At 34.4% G+C, this 16,706-nt stretch overlaps 3 protein-coding genes across 5 annotated transcripts; 2 read left to right on the forward strand and 1 right to left on the reverse strand.

Moving 5' to 3' along the window:
- The first annotated feature begins 1,433 nt into the window (after positions 1 to 1,433).
- Positions 1,434 to 2,726, forward strand: mRpS35 (mitochondrial ribosomal protein S35). Its single transcript, XM_014235864.3, has 2 exons — positions 1,434 to 1,732; positions 1,797 to 2,726. Exons 1-2 carry the CDS (start codon positions 1,606 to 1,608, stop codon positions 2,666 to 2,668), a joined length of 999 nt encoding a protein of 332 aa, XP_014091339.1. The 5' UTR covers positions 1,434 to 1,605; the 3' UTR covers positions 2,669 to 2,726.
- Positions 2,727 to 4,771: 2,045 nt separating this feature from the next.
- Positions 4,772 to 10,013, reverse strand: LOC106618214 (serine-rich adhesin for platelets). Of its 2 annotated transcripts, XM_070110914.1 has the most exons (13): positions 9,926 to 10,013; positions 9,770 to 9,873; positions 9,593 to 9,706; positions 9,305 to 9,522; positions 9,000 to 9,210; positions 8,778 to 8,894; positions 8,582 to 8,712; positions 8,124 to 8,500; positions 7,645 to 8,062; positions 7,126 to 7,549; positions 5,501 to 6,536; positions 5,112 to 5,361; positions 4,772 to 5,048 (listed from the first exon to the last, which is right to left on the reverse strand). In XM_070110914.1, the coding sequence occupies exons 2-13, from the start codon at positions 9,869 to 9,871 to the stop codon at positions 4,850 to 4,852; spliced, it is 3,597 nt and encodes a 1,198-aa protein (XP_069967015.1). In that variant the 5' UTR covers positions 9,872 to 9,873; positions 9,926 to 10,013; the 3' UTR covers positions 4,772 to 4,849. The 2 variants fall into 2 exon arrangements, with proteins under 2 accessions (XP_069967015.1, XP_014091338.3); XM_014235863.3 differs by having other exon boundaries at positions 9,770 to 9,968.
- A 379-nt stretch (positions 10,014 to 10,392) lies between these two features.
- On the forward strand, positions 10,393 to 16,668 carry mus301 (mutagen-sensitive 301). 2 transcript variants are annotated; one of them, XM_036364810.2, is made up of 10 exons: positions 10,393 to 11,579; positions 11,637 to 11,815; positions 11,879 to 12,152; positions 12,220 to 12,425; positions 13,152 to 13,297; positions 13,361 to 13,814; positions 13,884 to 14,768; positions 14,830 to 14,964; positions 16,224 to 16,313; positions 16,412 to 16,668. In XM_036364810.2, the coding sequence occupies exons 1-9, from the start codon at positions 10,517 to 10,519 to the stop codon at positions 16,290 to 16,292; spliced, it is 3,411 nt and encodes a 1,136-aa protein (XP_036220703.2). In that variant the 5' UTR covers positions 10,393 to 10,516; the 3' UTR covers positions 16,293 to 16,313; positions 16,412 to 16,668. The 2 variants fall into 2 exon arrangements, with proteins under 2 accessions (XP_036220703.2, XP_014091348.3); XM_014235873.3 differs by having other exon boundaries at positions 16,224 to 16,668.
- The last annotated feature ends 38 nt before the right edge of the window (positions 16,669 to 16,706 follow it).

Below are 16,706 nucleotides of genomic sequence, written 5' to 3' on the forward strand. Positions count from 1 at the left end.
GATTTTATCGCAATTTTCGACGACAGGCCTCCCGACGCGTGGTGCATCTTTGACATCGAAATTACCGGAACTTTGCAAATCACTTTTGTGCTACACGTTCGTTTACAGTATCGGGCCCGTAAACTAAATTAATGTTTTCAGCCGCTTTGGCTGCTTTTTCGCTTTGATCGAAGAAAAATTGTAAAATATAGCGAATTTTCTCTTTGTTGGTGTCCATCTTTGACGAGCGCTCACAACGTACTGAGTCAATCAATCGAAAAACTGTCAAAGACAAACTTTTAGCACGAATAAACACGTTTTTAGCGCCGTATAGTATGACATGATGCGACACGTAACCCTTATACTATGGACAATAACGCCATCTCTTAGATAAAAACCGAACGAACTTTTTACTTTACCTAATATTATATATATATATAAATACCCATAAATTCATACCTATATTCGTTTTTAAACTAAATTCGATAAATAAAATATATATCTGAAATAATTATGTGGCAGTGCGCCCCAATCCCTCCTTGCCTGCGATCTTTCAACTCGCAAAAAGCGTAGACAAAAGTCATTGCTTGTGCGGGGCAAGAAGAAGCAAGCATCTGCGTACGTGTATTTAAGAATGTATGTGTGATTATCACATTTGTCATTTGTGTAAATACGCATAATAAGGAAATATTCAATAAACCTAATCTTATGAACATATTTTCCTGATATAATTTAATTATATCAGGAAGTAAAATATGCTATTAGAGAAATTGAATTATGATATGCTTAGACTCCAATTAATAAAATAAAATTTCAGTTTCATGAGTTTTAGGATTCGAACGTATAGGTTCGTATTCGGATTGTGCTTAACCCCTTCCCGCTTACGACCTCAGCCACCCGAAAGTGGAAACGCGGCCGCTTAGTCACCGTTTTATTGTTATGCTTTGTTCAATAAGCAATTACTCACGCAACGCCCATACATAAGTTGGAAAAATAGCCTATTAAATGTTTATTTTATTATGAATTCCGGGGTTTTTACCAGTAATACAGATTTTTAATTCAGAAGGCTTTTTATAATTATAAATTTATCATATCATAGAAATTGAAAAAATAAATCTAAATAGGTATGCGCAACGATTTTTCATTTAGGAATATTCGTTGTGTCTATTTATAGCATTTCGCATATTGTGTGGTGTATTTTTCTTTTTCGAAGTTATATTTTTCGATGTTCCCTCATCTGGAATTACAAATTAGTACTCAAAAAGATTTCATTTAACATTTGCTCCTTCTCTATTCATTTACGTTCTCTGATTTTATCACTTATCAATACACTTAATGTGCGCGCATTGATTTATATTTACACGCATATATCTATGTAAAATTATCTGTATAAAATTGTTGATTATGATATACGTTCTCTGATTATGATATACGTTTCTGGCAACACTTTTCGAATTGTCAACATGACAACACTGGTGTATATTCTTTGACATGTTTTCTTTTTGAGTGCCAGTAATTTTATTACGGCATTAAAATTTAGCAAATTTAACTGAAAAAATTAATGACTGCATAACTTGTAAGTGAAATAGTTTAACGATTTTTACGAGAGGTCGGTTGTAAGCAAAAATGGCATCTTTAACACGTCTGCTTGAGAGGAATTTACGTAATTCCAGCACAGCAGCAGGTAGACGACTATACAGTCAGACGCAAGAAGAACCAACAGCTGGTAGCAAGCATGAATTTAACGACGAAGGTTAGAATTGTAAAGTATTTTGAAATATAAAATATAAATAAAAATTATTATTTGTTTGCTTAAGAATTTCGTGTCCTCAACTTGCGTGCCGCAAAGCAAACAGAACAACAGAAACGTCGTGTATTCAAAAAAGAAGCAGTGCTGCCGCCTCGTCACCTCAAAATGGCAACAGATCAGGATTGGACTGCTGTGTGGCCGGGTCCACGTACATTTCAACCAAGTAGTGTGCCGTTGCCTTTGCGTCAAGGTTACACAGAAAAGGGTGCACCACCTCCATCTAAATTTGCCAATGCGGAGCTTATGAAAATTCCAAATTTTCTACATTTAACCCCACCGGCCATTCGTCAACAATGCGAAGCTTTGAAAAAATTTTGTACACCATGGCCTAAAGGTTTAGAGACCGCGGAAAAATGGGAAAAACATTTTCCTATCGTAGTTAAAAGTACAGATTACTGTCATGCTCTACCCACCATACGCAATCCAGAGGCTCGGCGTGTAACACTAAATATTAAGTTGTCAGATTTAAAATTTGACGCACATGCAAAGGATAAATTTTTACGCTTAGTTGGTGATCGTTACAACCCGAAGACCGGTATACTTACAATTGTGGCGGATAGATGTCCTTTAAGGAAACAAAACTATGACTATGCAATGTATTTGTTAACCGCTTGCTATCACGAATCATTTGTTACTGAACCATGGGAACATAGCAAATCGGAAGCAGATATGGAATATTATAGTTTTGAACGAAATAAATCAAAACAAACGGCAGAGGCTATAATAAATTGGAGTATACCTACTGATGCCGCGAAATTAAAAGTCAGTCAAGATTTTGCACAAACCGTAGAACTTCTAATAAATGAAGGCGAAAATGAATACAATTTGGGAAGGTATAAAGAGGAGGTATTAAAGTTGCTAAATGTAAGAAACGAATAATTGTTAAAATTTCGTCTTAATAAAATTATATGAAATGTTGCGAAAAATCCATAAAGAAGTTGTTTACTTGTTTTAGAATGTAATTTATTTTTATATCCTAAGCAGGGTATATTAAGTTTTACACGATGTTTGTAAGACCCAAAAAGAAACGTCAGAGACTATGAAGTCAGTCCTGTCCTTTTCTTCTTAGCTATTCATTTGTCGGATTTGCCCGAATCGGACGACTGTAGCATATAGCTGCAATACAAACTAATCGATGCAAATATAGTCCCTGTGTGGAAAACTTTTTTGTTTGACGAAACATTTGTTTGTTCACTAAATTTTGAATGACATTTTGAAGACATTTTTCAGATCGGACCACTAAAATATATAGCTGCCGTACAAACTGGGAATAGCCCTGTTACATGTTGCCTAACAGGATACCACCCGAATATAGGCTACTTCGTGGTGAAAAGCGTTTGATACTTCGGGCCTTTAACGCGCACCACGATCTTTGGCACTCCTGCCTGCCAAACGATAGTAGGGTAATAGAGCGAAACAGATAGACCATTCGACATTCAGCACAATGAATGACAAAGCCCGCACCAGAATTATGAACACTTGTAATTGCTCGACGGATAGTTCCATCGCTAGCGGTGGTCTGATAAATAGCATAACCTGGTGATCTATGCTAAACACTTACTTTTAATGATGAGGCGGTTTGGAGTGTCATTAACAAGGCAAAATCATCCAAATCAATTAAACCTGATGGAATTAACATGCTGAAGCTAAAGCATCTAGGCTTGACGGGAGTAAGTTTCCTAACCAAGATCCTCAACCTCTCGCTGACCACTCTTTAAATACCCGATGTGTGGAAAATCGGTCCCACCATTGAAACCTGGGAGGTCCGATAACTCTCCTTTCGCCAATTGTGAGACACGTGATGCTTTGCTACTCCCGATATTTACTCACCACCTGAGCCTAGCAGACCACCAGCATGGCTGCCGAAAAGTGCACAGCACTTAGCGTTATAAACGTCCAAATAGTTCATGGCCTAAACCAGAAGCCACCCTGTGAGAGGACGATCCTCGTAGCGTTAGACTTGTCAAAAGCTTTTGATACAGTCAATCACACAACGCTACTTGAGGGCACCGAAGAATCCATGCTCCCTCCAGGGTTGAAGCAGTGAACTATCTAAAGCATACTGTTTCGAGGTAAAAATCTAAACTAAGAAGAATTAATAAGGGTCCTGTACTGTTTAATTTCTACATATCGAAACTCCCCCAACCACCCGAATGAACTTCCATCACCTCGTACGCTGATGATTGTACGATATTGACGTCGGGCAATGGAATCGATAGTATGTGTTCAAAAGTAAACGGCTCTCCGGCCTTTCTCGCTTCTTCTCTGCAAGGAGCTTTACACTCTCCTCCACACAATCCACAGCGACCATATTCATTGGACGAAGAAATACAGACTGGATCTAAACATTACAGTCGATGGCTTTAGGTGTAACCTGTGCTCATTCACTCCTCACATCCCCTTCTGCGATATCTGCCAAAGTACAAAGCCGCAAAAAAATCCTCAAGTCGTTTGCCTTGTCTTAAATTACGCCGCACCGATATGGTCGCCTGGATGTAGTACAGCACAAACGAAGAAGTTTCAAACATGGCAAAACACTGCAGTCCGGACTACCAAGGAATGCCTATTGATGTCTCCGGTCCAACACCTATGTACATAGCGAAGCCCATGTGCTTCCGGTTAAATAACACAACGAGTTCCTCTCCAAGCAGTTTCGGCTGCGATGTTTTCGTAGAAACCACCCCTGCAATCGTCTGCTTAAAGCGGAACCGTCTCCTAGGATCATCAAGAGTGACCTTTACTCAACTACGGTCTGGGTACTGTAACAGGTTAAACTCCTACTTATCCAAAATCTACCCCGGCATTACAAATATATGTCCAGCATGCAAGGAGTCTCCGCATGACACTAACCACCTCTTTGCATGCTCAACCTGACCACCTAAGCGGAGATTAGATATCCGCTACAACAACAACAACAACTTCCATACAAACTGACTGGTTGGGCTTGTTTATGTTAAAATTGGTTGTTAACGAAAAGGAAAGTTAAAATTTTTTAAATAGTTTTATTGATTACTAATTTTCCAAATGTTAAATACAATATACAAGTATACAACATGAATTCTATAAATTGGATAATGAGGAAATATCTTTAAGCAAATTCTCTGTGCTTTCATTTACGAAATTCCGCCATTCTTGGCCAGTTATATAGTTAGATGTTTGGAGGAGTTTCGCAATTTTATGCTTGGCATCATTTTCAATTTCTTCCGATAAATTTATATTGCTTAATATACGTAAAAGATCGTCAATATTTTGTTTAAAACTGTAAAAACATTGTTATTAGGATAATAACCTACAACGAAAAATTAATGTGAAAAAAATTTACCATTGAAATTGTTGTTGTTTTCGCTGATAAGCTTCATATTGCCAACCTAGTTGACGAGCGAGTCGTTCAGCGTTGACTTCCAGTTCCCACAGTGATTTTCGTTCGCGTTCTATTTCATTTATCATACTTTCGCCAATATCGCAAATTTTTTCAATATATACGTTAGCTGAATTCGAACTCATACTTGTCTCAATCTGGTCTAAGTGTAGATTTAAATTATTTTTATAAGAGGTAATCATATCCGCAGACTCTGTAAAATAAAGATGATATCTATAGTATAACCTATAACTAAGTGAATTTCCTATAAAAAAATATTTTAATTTAATTGGCTATATATTTTATATAAGATTTTATAATATAGTATGAAAAGTTGTTCTACCATAAAATACCTTGTAAGAGTGCTTTTGGTTTTGGTGCGGTAAGACTTTCGTTTCTTTGTATGGGACTATTCACGTTAACTTGGCACTTTTCTTCTACCACGGCTTTGGTGGTGGTTGTTGCTGTAATCCTTGAGCTAGTTTTTGAGAGATTAAGTGGAGTATTCGTTGAAGCTGCCAAATTTACTACAAAATTTCGCTGATGTATAAAACTATCTTGCTGTGTGATTACCGACGTTCCGGTGGTGGTGACTTGGCATTTGGTAACGCTGGTGGTTTTTCGAAAATTTTGTAACGGTAATTGTGGCGTTAAGAACACATGTTGCTGTCCTTTTGAAGGCAATTCCAAAGGTTGTGTCAGCGAAAATTCTCTATTGTTATTTGAAATTATGGATTGCTCACTATCACTATCGTTTTCAGATCGCGAACAATATATGATACTTTTTTTCGATTCCGATTTGTTTGCGTAATCCATTAGAGCTGGAGACTTTGGTTTAGTAGGCAGTGTCAAGCTAGTGTCAGCCTGTTGTGTGGTTTTTTGCGCTAAATCCTTATTCGTTTCACGTTCAGGCGATTGGGATATATTAGAAATATCCAATAGAGTGGAAAAAGTCGGAAAATCACTAAATTCCTCATACTCGCATACGTCATCAATGTCAATTTGGCGCACATCCTGACGGCAATCCTGTATGTCATCAACTTGTTCTTCTACGTTCACATCAGCAGCAATTGCTGGCACAGACAAATTGTTGCTGATTTCAATCGCTTTTACTGCATCATTATTGGACGCTTTTTTAAGCATTTGAACGAACGTTTTGGATATTTCATATTCATTTCTTTCAGTATTGTTTAATTGCATAGCCTTTTCTGCGTTGAGTGTCTCTGTGTTATATAATGTGCGTTTACGACCGACAGCATCGTTTAAAGTATGCTGTGTTGTCGGGCATAAATCTATATCCGTTGAACAAACAGTTGGGTTTTTATTTGTGAATGCTGCTTTTTCCGGATTTTGAAATTTTGATTGGGTTATCTTCAAATTTTTCGGATCCTTATGAAAAAATACACATTATACACAAGTTTATATTTATAAGTTGCATATACATAAATTAATGACTTGCACAGAAGCTAAATCACCTCACAAAAACTGAGGGACTAGTTCAAACATAGCTTAATCGACTCAGTTCGTCATGCTGATATATAATATATATATATATACATATAGTATTTATACAATATATATCGGGTCTCCGAGGCTGCTTCTGCATATTTCTAACTTCGTGGTAAACTTAATATACCCTGTTTTGGGTATGATGAAACTAACTTAAATTTGAACAGTTAAGCGTTAAAGATTAGTTAATAAACTTAGATATAAAGCTTAGTAAACATATTCCTGCAATTAGCTGCGAATTTGTCTTTCTTACGTATTTCGCGGTTAAAATAGGTTAGGTCGAATATATGTAAACTGATTAATCTAACTACTAATTAGTAGTTAAAGAGACATTCGGAAAATAGGAAAGACAACTTTTTTAAGTTTATTAAAATAAACAAAAAGTAATACAGATTATTTAAAACATCTTTGTATGTTTATACACATATGTATAGAACTTTTCTTATTTTCGTTGAGCTTTAATACATACCAGCGTTTTCTTTGCTCCGGGTTTGATGGACCCGAGGTTGGTGCCGACAAGTTGACCCTTTTTTTTAATACTACGTGGTAATGAGTTTCGAGGTTGTTTTGCTTCGTTCTTAGTATTTTCATCGTCAAACGGATTACGCCGAATTCTAAAGTTACGATATGATTGTCCTGGCTCGGCATCACTTACGGTTAGATCTTCATAAATATTCGTATTTAAATTGGATAACTGTTCTACTATTGTGGAATTTGTTCTACTATTGTCGATGTGATGGTTTAAATTAGCACTAACTTCATCAGCGAAGTGACTCGTATATGTGTTTGCAACAACTTTCGTAAATTCTTGGTTCGAATATAACATAGGCTTCACTTCATTAATTTTTTTCATCTTATTTATAGAAGTATTAGAACTTTTCTGCTTTGTGTTTCTGCAATCAAAAATAGCGTATTAATAGTAATTAATTAGCAAAAGAACTAAAAAAAAAAACAATAAATAAAATATTAATCATGCCTTAATACAAACCTGGAATTTCGTGGTCGTGAAATTCGTTTTGTTTTACTGGGAATATAATCAGTGTCGGAGTTGGATTTTTGAGTTTTAAAGAAGCGTTTCCGCGGTTGTTTGACATTTTCATTTAAAGAGTTTGTAGGTATTTGTGATTCTGAAGTGGATGTTGAGTAGTTTACTATTTTTCTTCGAGAACTACGACTACGTGTGTTTTTTGACAGTTCATGATCAAATTCCTTTTCTAACTCTGGTAAATGTGGCAATTGAAAATTAATTTTTTCTTTGGAATTTGCAGTTTCATTCTTTGTATTTCTGAGTTCGCGATTTCCTTTAGTTTTTTCGTTATTACCCTTAGGTAGGCCTATTAAAATCTCATAACTTTTTTGAAATTGTTTTGAACTTGTTTTCTTGTTTGAAGTTCCGTTTCTAGTGTCTAAAAAATTAAGAAAATACGGGAATATTTTATGAATTATTCTTGGTTAAGCCGGATTTACCGCGATTAACTGATATTTGTGTGTGTTCTTCAGGTGAAATATTTTCCTTGTTCTCTATGTTGCGATAATCATTTGTGCCTTTAAAAGTGGATGCCATGTTTGTTTTGCTGCCAATCGTCTTTTCGGTCTTTTCAGTACTTGATAGTGGCGTGGATATATTAAGTGGTTTAACAAATGATGAAATTCTGTTGTGTAGATTCGACAGATGGGATTCGTTAAAGTATTTCAATATGAATTCATTTTCCAATAAACGCATAGCTTCATCCCTTGGTATAATGATTTTAGCTGTTGTAATTTGACTTATATCGGGTAAGTCACCAGTTTCTTTAAAAATTTGCACTGGTGCTTGAAAATGCACAGTGAGGGTTAAATTATTGCTATTTATTGTATATGCAACAAGAATGAAACGTAAATAAATAAATAATTTAATTTCTTAATCGATTATGGCATGAACTTACAGTGACAACTTAGTAATTTTTAAGCTCGCAGAACAGTTTGTATATATTGCTTTGGTATTTGTTTGGCAACGCCCATTGAACGAGAGGGTACGTGGACAGTAATTAAAGTCTATCCAAAAATTTTCTACATTCTACGAATAATAATTAATTATTGAAACATATTTATACTACTGATATATGTACATAAGTAACTTACCAAAGGTTTGAAAAAATTTATATTTTCTCCAAACTTGAATGATTTGCACCGAAATGAATAAACAAGAATGTTTTTTGCCAAATGCATGTTATAAGTATTCAAGAGATCCCTTGCAGTCTAAAAATATAATTATTATATTTTCAATAAAAAATAATTTGAATTTTCTTCTTGTTTCTAAAAAAACTTAACGCTATTACTCGATAAAACATAAATTTAAATTACGTTTTCAAATTTCGCAGTATGAAAATTGGCGACAGCTATAGCAGCAGTTAATTTATCTTTTAAAACGGATTTGTCTGCGCAACGAATACTATTGAGTTCACTTTGCTGTCGCGTAGAATCTGCACATTTTAATAACATTGCCAATAAACGCAATGCCAACAATTGTGTATTAAAATCACCAACAAATCCAATGGGAAACCAAACGCAAGCTCTGAAAATCACACAAACGAATTATTAACTTAACATCAAGTAACTAAATACATATGGTAGATAGATTAAATAAATTTTGAGTATATAGTACATACATAACACCCGTTTCGAATGTAGCCAACTTTTCGAGAACTCCCGGTCGTAGGTTAAGTAATAACTCATGTATCATTTCCAATAATTGGTAGTGATAAGAGATTATAGTCTTAGTTTTGTATTGCAAACAACCAATAATATATGTAATTGCGGGAGGCACTACTTTTTCAAATTGTCTGCGAATTCCATCATGTTGATTTGTAATGCTAGACTGAATTTTCTAATAGAGTATAAAAATGTGACACTTGTATTTTTTTAAATAAAACTATAATTTTTTTATTTTCACTTACCAAAAATAGTTTAGCCCAAGTTATGACCAGCTCGTAAGCTTCCGACTGCTTATGTTGCAGTGCCTCCTCCAACATACGAAATCCCAATAGCATATCATAAAATAACTTAGATTTCTAAAAAAATAAGCATTTTTAATATCTATTAAAACAAATTATTGTTTTCAAGGTCAATTATACCAATTTTTTTGTTGCAATTAGCATTTCTATTTTCTTCACTGCTTCCGTTAAGTCCGCAAAACTGGGCGGCGATCCTGAGAAAACTCCGTCTCTCGACGTCATATCTGTTTTGTTTAATTATTTAAAATCAAAGAAAAGTAATTGCTGGAGACTTACTTAATATGCTTATATATTATTATTTTTATTATAATCAGTTTTAATTTCAAACTTTATTCAACTGACTTTTATTTTTACAGTTGAAAATTAGGAAACTTAGAGACAAAGGAAGTGACAAAGAAAATTATGCTTTTACAAAATATGGGAAACACTTGCTTATTTTGAAATTTTTATTGATTTGGTAACACAGAATAATGTTGTTGCCGTTCACACCCGCCAAATCATCAGAAAATTATAATAAAATTATTCAAAATTATATACTTTGCCATTGTTATTGGTACTTATCGAATTTTTATGTATTAATTTTGTTGTCTAATTATTATTAACAAATAAAACATAACTAATAAATATTTATCGTGCGACTAGGAACACTTTATTGTGGTATTACTGTACATTCTTAGCTGTATTAGAAGGTCGTCAAACATTTCATACGTCAATTTCCATATGTTTTCTATTTACATACATCTAGTCATTTAAAAAAACGCGCGAATTCAAATAGATAACTAACTTAGAATAGTGTAATCATTTCTGATTTTTATTAGCATTTAAATAATATATACCAGCAACATTTCTTTTACATAATTGACATTAATGTCGAAAAACGTACGAAAAGTGAAATGGGGCTCTCCTGAAATAACTAAACGAAAATGTCTGGATACAAATTTTAAGAACAGTGTACATCAAACCGAAAATCTTTTTGTGTCAGATGAAGAGGAGGACAGCTTCTTTACAGTTTCGAAACTAAACTCTGCGAATAATTATAAAGACGCTTCTAATGTACTTGAAGTCGAAAGTAATTCAGTTTTACAGACCCTTGAAAATGATACTAGCTTGTTTTGCGCGCAGCTGACAATGGATATAAATCGGGAATCAACACTACTTGCACTACAGACGAATAGTAGTTTCCAAATAAGTGATTTCAAAGAAGACACATTTTTGTCAAAGTCTGTCTTGGATAATGTCATGTCCAATTGTAAAGAAAGTATTCAGTATGAAATTGAAACAGATCGTTTATTTTCCAATACAACCACCGACAACCTAACTGTTTCCGCGATGGAAAATTTGCTTAATGAAACTCCTCTTGAGCTTTTTGGTAGTCCTAACAATCACCCAAGCATAGATAAATCACCGGGGAAAAATGCTATCATAATAAACACAGATAATAGCAACAACTTTCATGTAGACGACAGCATATTTAATACGATTAATTTGCATAGCGAACAAATTGACGGAAGTCAAAGGCAGTTAAAGATAGATGATACATTCGTTGAAAATATTAAAATTGAAGATTTGACAAAAGACGAAGAAAATGAACTCTTCACTGATTTGATAGTTGATACCGTAGGAGTACAAAACTCTCAAAGATTTCTAAATGATGTTGCAATATTCAAGATTCCAAATGCACCACCGCCTATTAAACGCAAAGTAAATAATGAAGAAACCACGGATACTGTTATTTCTGCAAGCCAATACATGGTAAACAATGATTTGGCAAATACGACAGTTCTGACGAATCTTTCACGACTGGACTGGGACTCCCAAGTATTCTCTGATAAACTGGAAAATAATTTTCCTAGTAAAGGAGATTTTTTTGGATTACCAGACAGGGTTAAACAAATGATATTCGCACATAAGGGTATACAAAACTTATATGGTTAGTAATTTTTGTTTTAGTTATGTGAATAATATAGCAATTACGTATCTATTAAAGAATGGCAAGAAGAATGCTTAAATTTACCAGCCATTCATACCCGCAAAAACTTAATATACGCTTTGCCAACAAGTGGTGGTAAAACACTAGTTGCTGAAATATTAATGCTACGAGAGGTGTTATGCCGCGAAAAGGATGTGCTATTTATATTACCCTACGTCTCAATAGTACAAGAAAAGGTTAACGACGAATTCGTAATTTATATATTATGAATATGAAAATATTTCAATACTTCAATTTAGGTCAGTGCAATGTCCCCGTTTGCTATAGCCATGAACTTTATTGTGGATGAGTACACCGCCGGCAAGGGAAAATGTCCACCAACCAAACGCAAAAAACGTAAATGTATATTTATAGCGTCTATTGAAAAGGGTGCCGTTTTGATGGACAGTTTGATCGAAGCACAGCGCGCTGATGAAATAGGTTTGGTAGTGGTCGACGAATTACATCTTATAGGGGAAAAAGGACGAGGAGCCACTTTGGAGGCTTTACTTACCAAAATTATGTTTATAGATGGTAAGTACTCTTCTAGAATGTTCCATATTTGCATGCGTATTTATATGTATTTTTTTCTTTACTTCAGTTAATATACAAATTGTTGGAATGAGTGCAACAATTGGAAATTTAACCGAGGTTTCCACCTTCTTAAAAGCAGATGTATATACACGAAGTTTCCGGCCAGTGGAATTAAGAGAATATATAAAATGTGGCAATGATATATTGGCGATAAACTCGGCAGGCAAAACTTTAGAAGAAGTATTTGTTTACAATCGAAGCGTTGATTATAACGTAAGCTATTGCTAGATATGTATTCCCTGAACAGGGTATTCTAAGTTTACCACGAGGTTTGTAACACCCAGAAGGAATCATCGAATACTATAAATTTTATACATATATAAATTAGGATTAGCCATGTTCGTCGTGCCTCAGTTTTCGAGATATCCATCTAAAATTTTGTACTTACGCTTTGCTGATCTTTTGTCGAAATCGCCGATATCGCACCTCTATAACATATAGCTGCCATACAAACAGAACGACCAAAATCAAATTTTTGTATGGAAATTTTTTTTATTGGACAATATATCTTCACGAAATTCGGCAAAAATTATTGTCCAGAGTAACACTACAATATCTGAACAAAATTATTAGATCGGACCACTAAATCATATAGCTGCCATACAAACAACACGCTCAAACTAAAATTTTTGTATGGACACTTTTATATTTGACGAGCTATCTTCACGAAATTTTGCAGGGGTTATTATCCAAGGCAACGTTGTAATTTTCGAAAAAAAAAATTCAAATCGGACCACTATAGCATGTAACTACCATACAAACTGAACGATTAAAATCAAATTCTGGTTTGGATACTTTTTTATTTGTGAAGGGTTATAGCAGCGATGCAATCGAAACAATCATCAGCAAACATCTTTTATTGTACAATTTAAATATATATTGTATTTATATTTTCAAAGGCATGTAATTATAATTTTACATTTATTTTTCAATATTTAGTATAGTGAATCTGTAGCACGTTCTGATCCAGATCACTTGGCTGGATTGGTGGCAGAATGTGCGCCCGAACACTGCGTGCTTATATTTTGTCCGTCGCGTAAAAACTGTGAAAATGTTGCTTTGCTGTTGAGCCGTATTTTACCCAAGTATTTTATTTACAAAAACAAAATAAACTAAAAATATTTCTCAACACATTTTAATTTATTTAGAAAGTTTTTGCAACACCGCAAACGTGAAAAGCAGGATCTTATGGATGCACTGGATAAAGTGTGTGGAGTGCTTGGTAATGTGTTAGCTAAGACTATACCTTATGGCATAGCCTATCATCACTCCGGTCTGATAATGGATGAAAGGAAATTCATAGAGACTGCATATCGTTTTGGCGTCTTAAGTGTAATCTGTTGTACATCGACTTTGGCGGCTGGTGTTAATTTACCTGCAAAACGTGTCATAATACGTGCACCTTATGTGGGAGCCGAGTTTATGACACTCTGCCGCTATAAACAAATGGTCGGACGCGCTGGACGCGCAGGCATGGGCGAAGCTGGTGAAAGTTTTCTAATTACAACTAGTCGTGACAATGTACGTGTTGGCGAAATGCTATTTTCACCTATGGATAAGGCCATCACTTCTTTGGACTACGACAATTGTATTGGTTTACAAGTATGTGCAAATTTTATTTATTAATTACAAATTTAATATCTACTAAAATATTAATCAACATTCGCACAGAGTTTGATGTTAAGTGCGATAGGTTTGGAAATTGCCGCCTGTCGTTCGGATTTGTATCGTCTGGTAGGCAGCACTTTATTAGCTGTCCAAGCACCACAACTAAAACTTTCAACCGAACAAATGGTGCTTCAATTAATTCGTGCAATGTTTAAGCATAAAGTACTGGAATTATGCTCACCAGCAACAGCTGTACAACGTAATACATCGAACATACTTACCACACAGGATGTAAAAAATGCAACCAATCACACATCACAAGAACATCGGCGACTTTTTATTAGTAAATCTACACGCTTTCAGCTGACAAATATTGGTCGTGCGGCCTTTAAAGCCGGTATTGACTATGAACGGACCTATGCCATACATGCCGAATTAAAATTAGCACAAAAACAATTAATACTAACTAACTATGCACACTTGTTGTATCTCGTTGTGAGTTTCAATTCAAATACAAAAGGTGATGAATTATTCCAAACTGACACTAATATCCTTTATCGCGCATATATGTTGTTGGATGAAACCACACAATCACTCTTCCATCTACTCGGTTTCACCGAAGCGATTGCTGTTAAAATGGCAAAAACCTTATCGGTACAAGGACCGTTAGAAGTGAAATTGAATCGCCTTTATAAGGTGTTGGTTTTGGTGGATATTTTAAATCTTACACCTATACATATAGTGGCGTCCCGTTATAACGTTGAACGTGGCATGCTGCAAACGTTAATCAATCAGTCTGCCGCTGGTGCTAGTGCAATAGTGCGTTTATGTGAACAATTGGATGACTTTTGGTGTTATAAATCACTTTTCGAGCGTATCCTCGCAAAATTAGATCGTTGTGGTACAATGGAGTTGGAAGCGTTACTTGATTTGCCAGCCGTTAAAATAGTAAATAAATGAAATTATTGTGTAAAAAAATATATATAATATTATCCGTTATTATTTTCAGAATCGCGCGAAACAACTTTATAATGCGGGTTTTAAGACAGTCGAAGATATAGCGAAATGCAAACCCATTGATTTACTAAGATCGGTGGAGCATATGCCAATGAAAATAGCCAAAGAAATCATCTCAGCAGCTAAGGTAAGCAAAGGTGTGATTTGATTTGTCTGATGAGGGGGATACGGAGCAATCCTGCTGCAAGCTGTTGCTCCAAGAATGGCAAACTTAACTTTATATACATAAATGATCAGGATTGAGAGGCGGGTGTCTGTTTGTCCGTACGTCCATCCGTCTGTGCAAGCTTTAACTTGAGTAAAAATTGAGATACGTTAAGGAAACTTGGTATACATGTTTCTTGGCTATTGTAGATGGGCGTAATCGGACCACTGTAATGCCCACAAAACGCCAATTTAAATTCCATCTGATTTTTTGACTTTCCAGTATGCAAATCAAGCACTAATGAATATATTAAAATAAAACTTTGCAAAAAATAGAGCCTTCAAGATATGTCAACTCAAGTTAAAAAGTTGTCAAAATCGGGCCATAACTGTTCAAGCCTCCATATACCAAAGGTGTGGACCCCAGCCTAAAATGGATTAAATCGGGTGAAAACGTATGGAGGCCCCATATAACTAATATCAGGATTTTCAAATATCTGGTTGATTTTATTCCTTATATATTGGTGATGTTATGTGAAGTACCTTAATGAAAGACAGAGAGCATATTTTTCTCTAAATAATATGTAGTAATGCTAAAACTAAATAAAATCGTCAAAAATAATAAAAATATTAGATATACTATAGTTTAATGCCGAAAATATGTGAAATTGGTCCACGAATTACCCAAACTCTCACATACTACATAAATGATTTTCGTTATATCGCCGCCTTTGATACTTACCAGTTGCCATACACTGTACTTATGTTATTAAAAGTATTTTTTTCTATAACTACTTTTTTTAAAAAGTCGGTGTGCTTTTTCTTTGCCGAAATCTCCATTTTCTGTTAGTTTCAAAAATGTACTGGTTACGTTATTATTGTATATTAATTTTTTCAGAACATGAAAATAAAAGATCTCAACGATTCAAGGCTGTTTTTTTACAGCGGCTACTACTAAATATCTGGTCGATTTTTTCACTGTAATCGCTTTTCAAAATTATTCGCAATAACGTTATTTTTTTGAGAAAATAGGAGAGCTGTGTGATGATGCGATCACTTTAAAAAAATTGAAAAACAAATTATTCTTATATTTCGTCTGATTATTTTGACTTTAATACATATGATCTTCATATGATATGATATGATATTTTTTCATTGCTTTGACGTTCTTCTGATTAACTCAGATTTCCTTTTTCAAGAATATATCTCGTGAATTGATTGTGTTGTTTTCCTTTTTTGTAGATTATATTAATGAAGAAATTGGACTATCTGGAAGAGGAAGCTGAAGCTTTGAAAATCTGCCTACAATAGCCTACCATTTAAACATGAAAAGTAAGCAAATGACACAAGCATTACTTTTACAGTATATTATATTACTTTATTTTAATTTCATTTCCACTTTGCATTATTTAATTTTCGCTTACGCTTAGCTACACAAAGTATATATATTTATCCAAAATTTAGAAAATACCCTATCATTACTATTATAACAGTGTAATTTTAGAAATTGCCAACATAAAACTATTATTTTGGAACAATTTAGTTACATTATCTCTCAGTATAAAAGATTATGCCAGTTTTTAATAACAATTGTATTGTATTTAACTCAGTACAAAATAATTTACAAAGTATAAGTAAAGTATTTAGCGAATTAAGGGCAAAAAACTAAACGAAAACACTGGGAAAACAGACATTTGTATATGTTTAGTATAAAGTGTGTACGCA

This window comes from Bactrocera oleae, chromosome 6 (assembly GCF_042242935.1).
Source record: "Bactrocera oleae isolate idBacOlea1 chromosome 6, idBacOlea1, whole genome shotgun sequence".
Classification (NCBI taxonomy): Eukaryota; Metazoa; Arthropoda; class Insecta; order Diptera; family Tephritidae; genus Bactrocera; species Bactrocera oleae.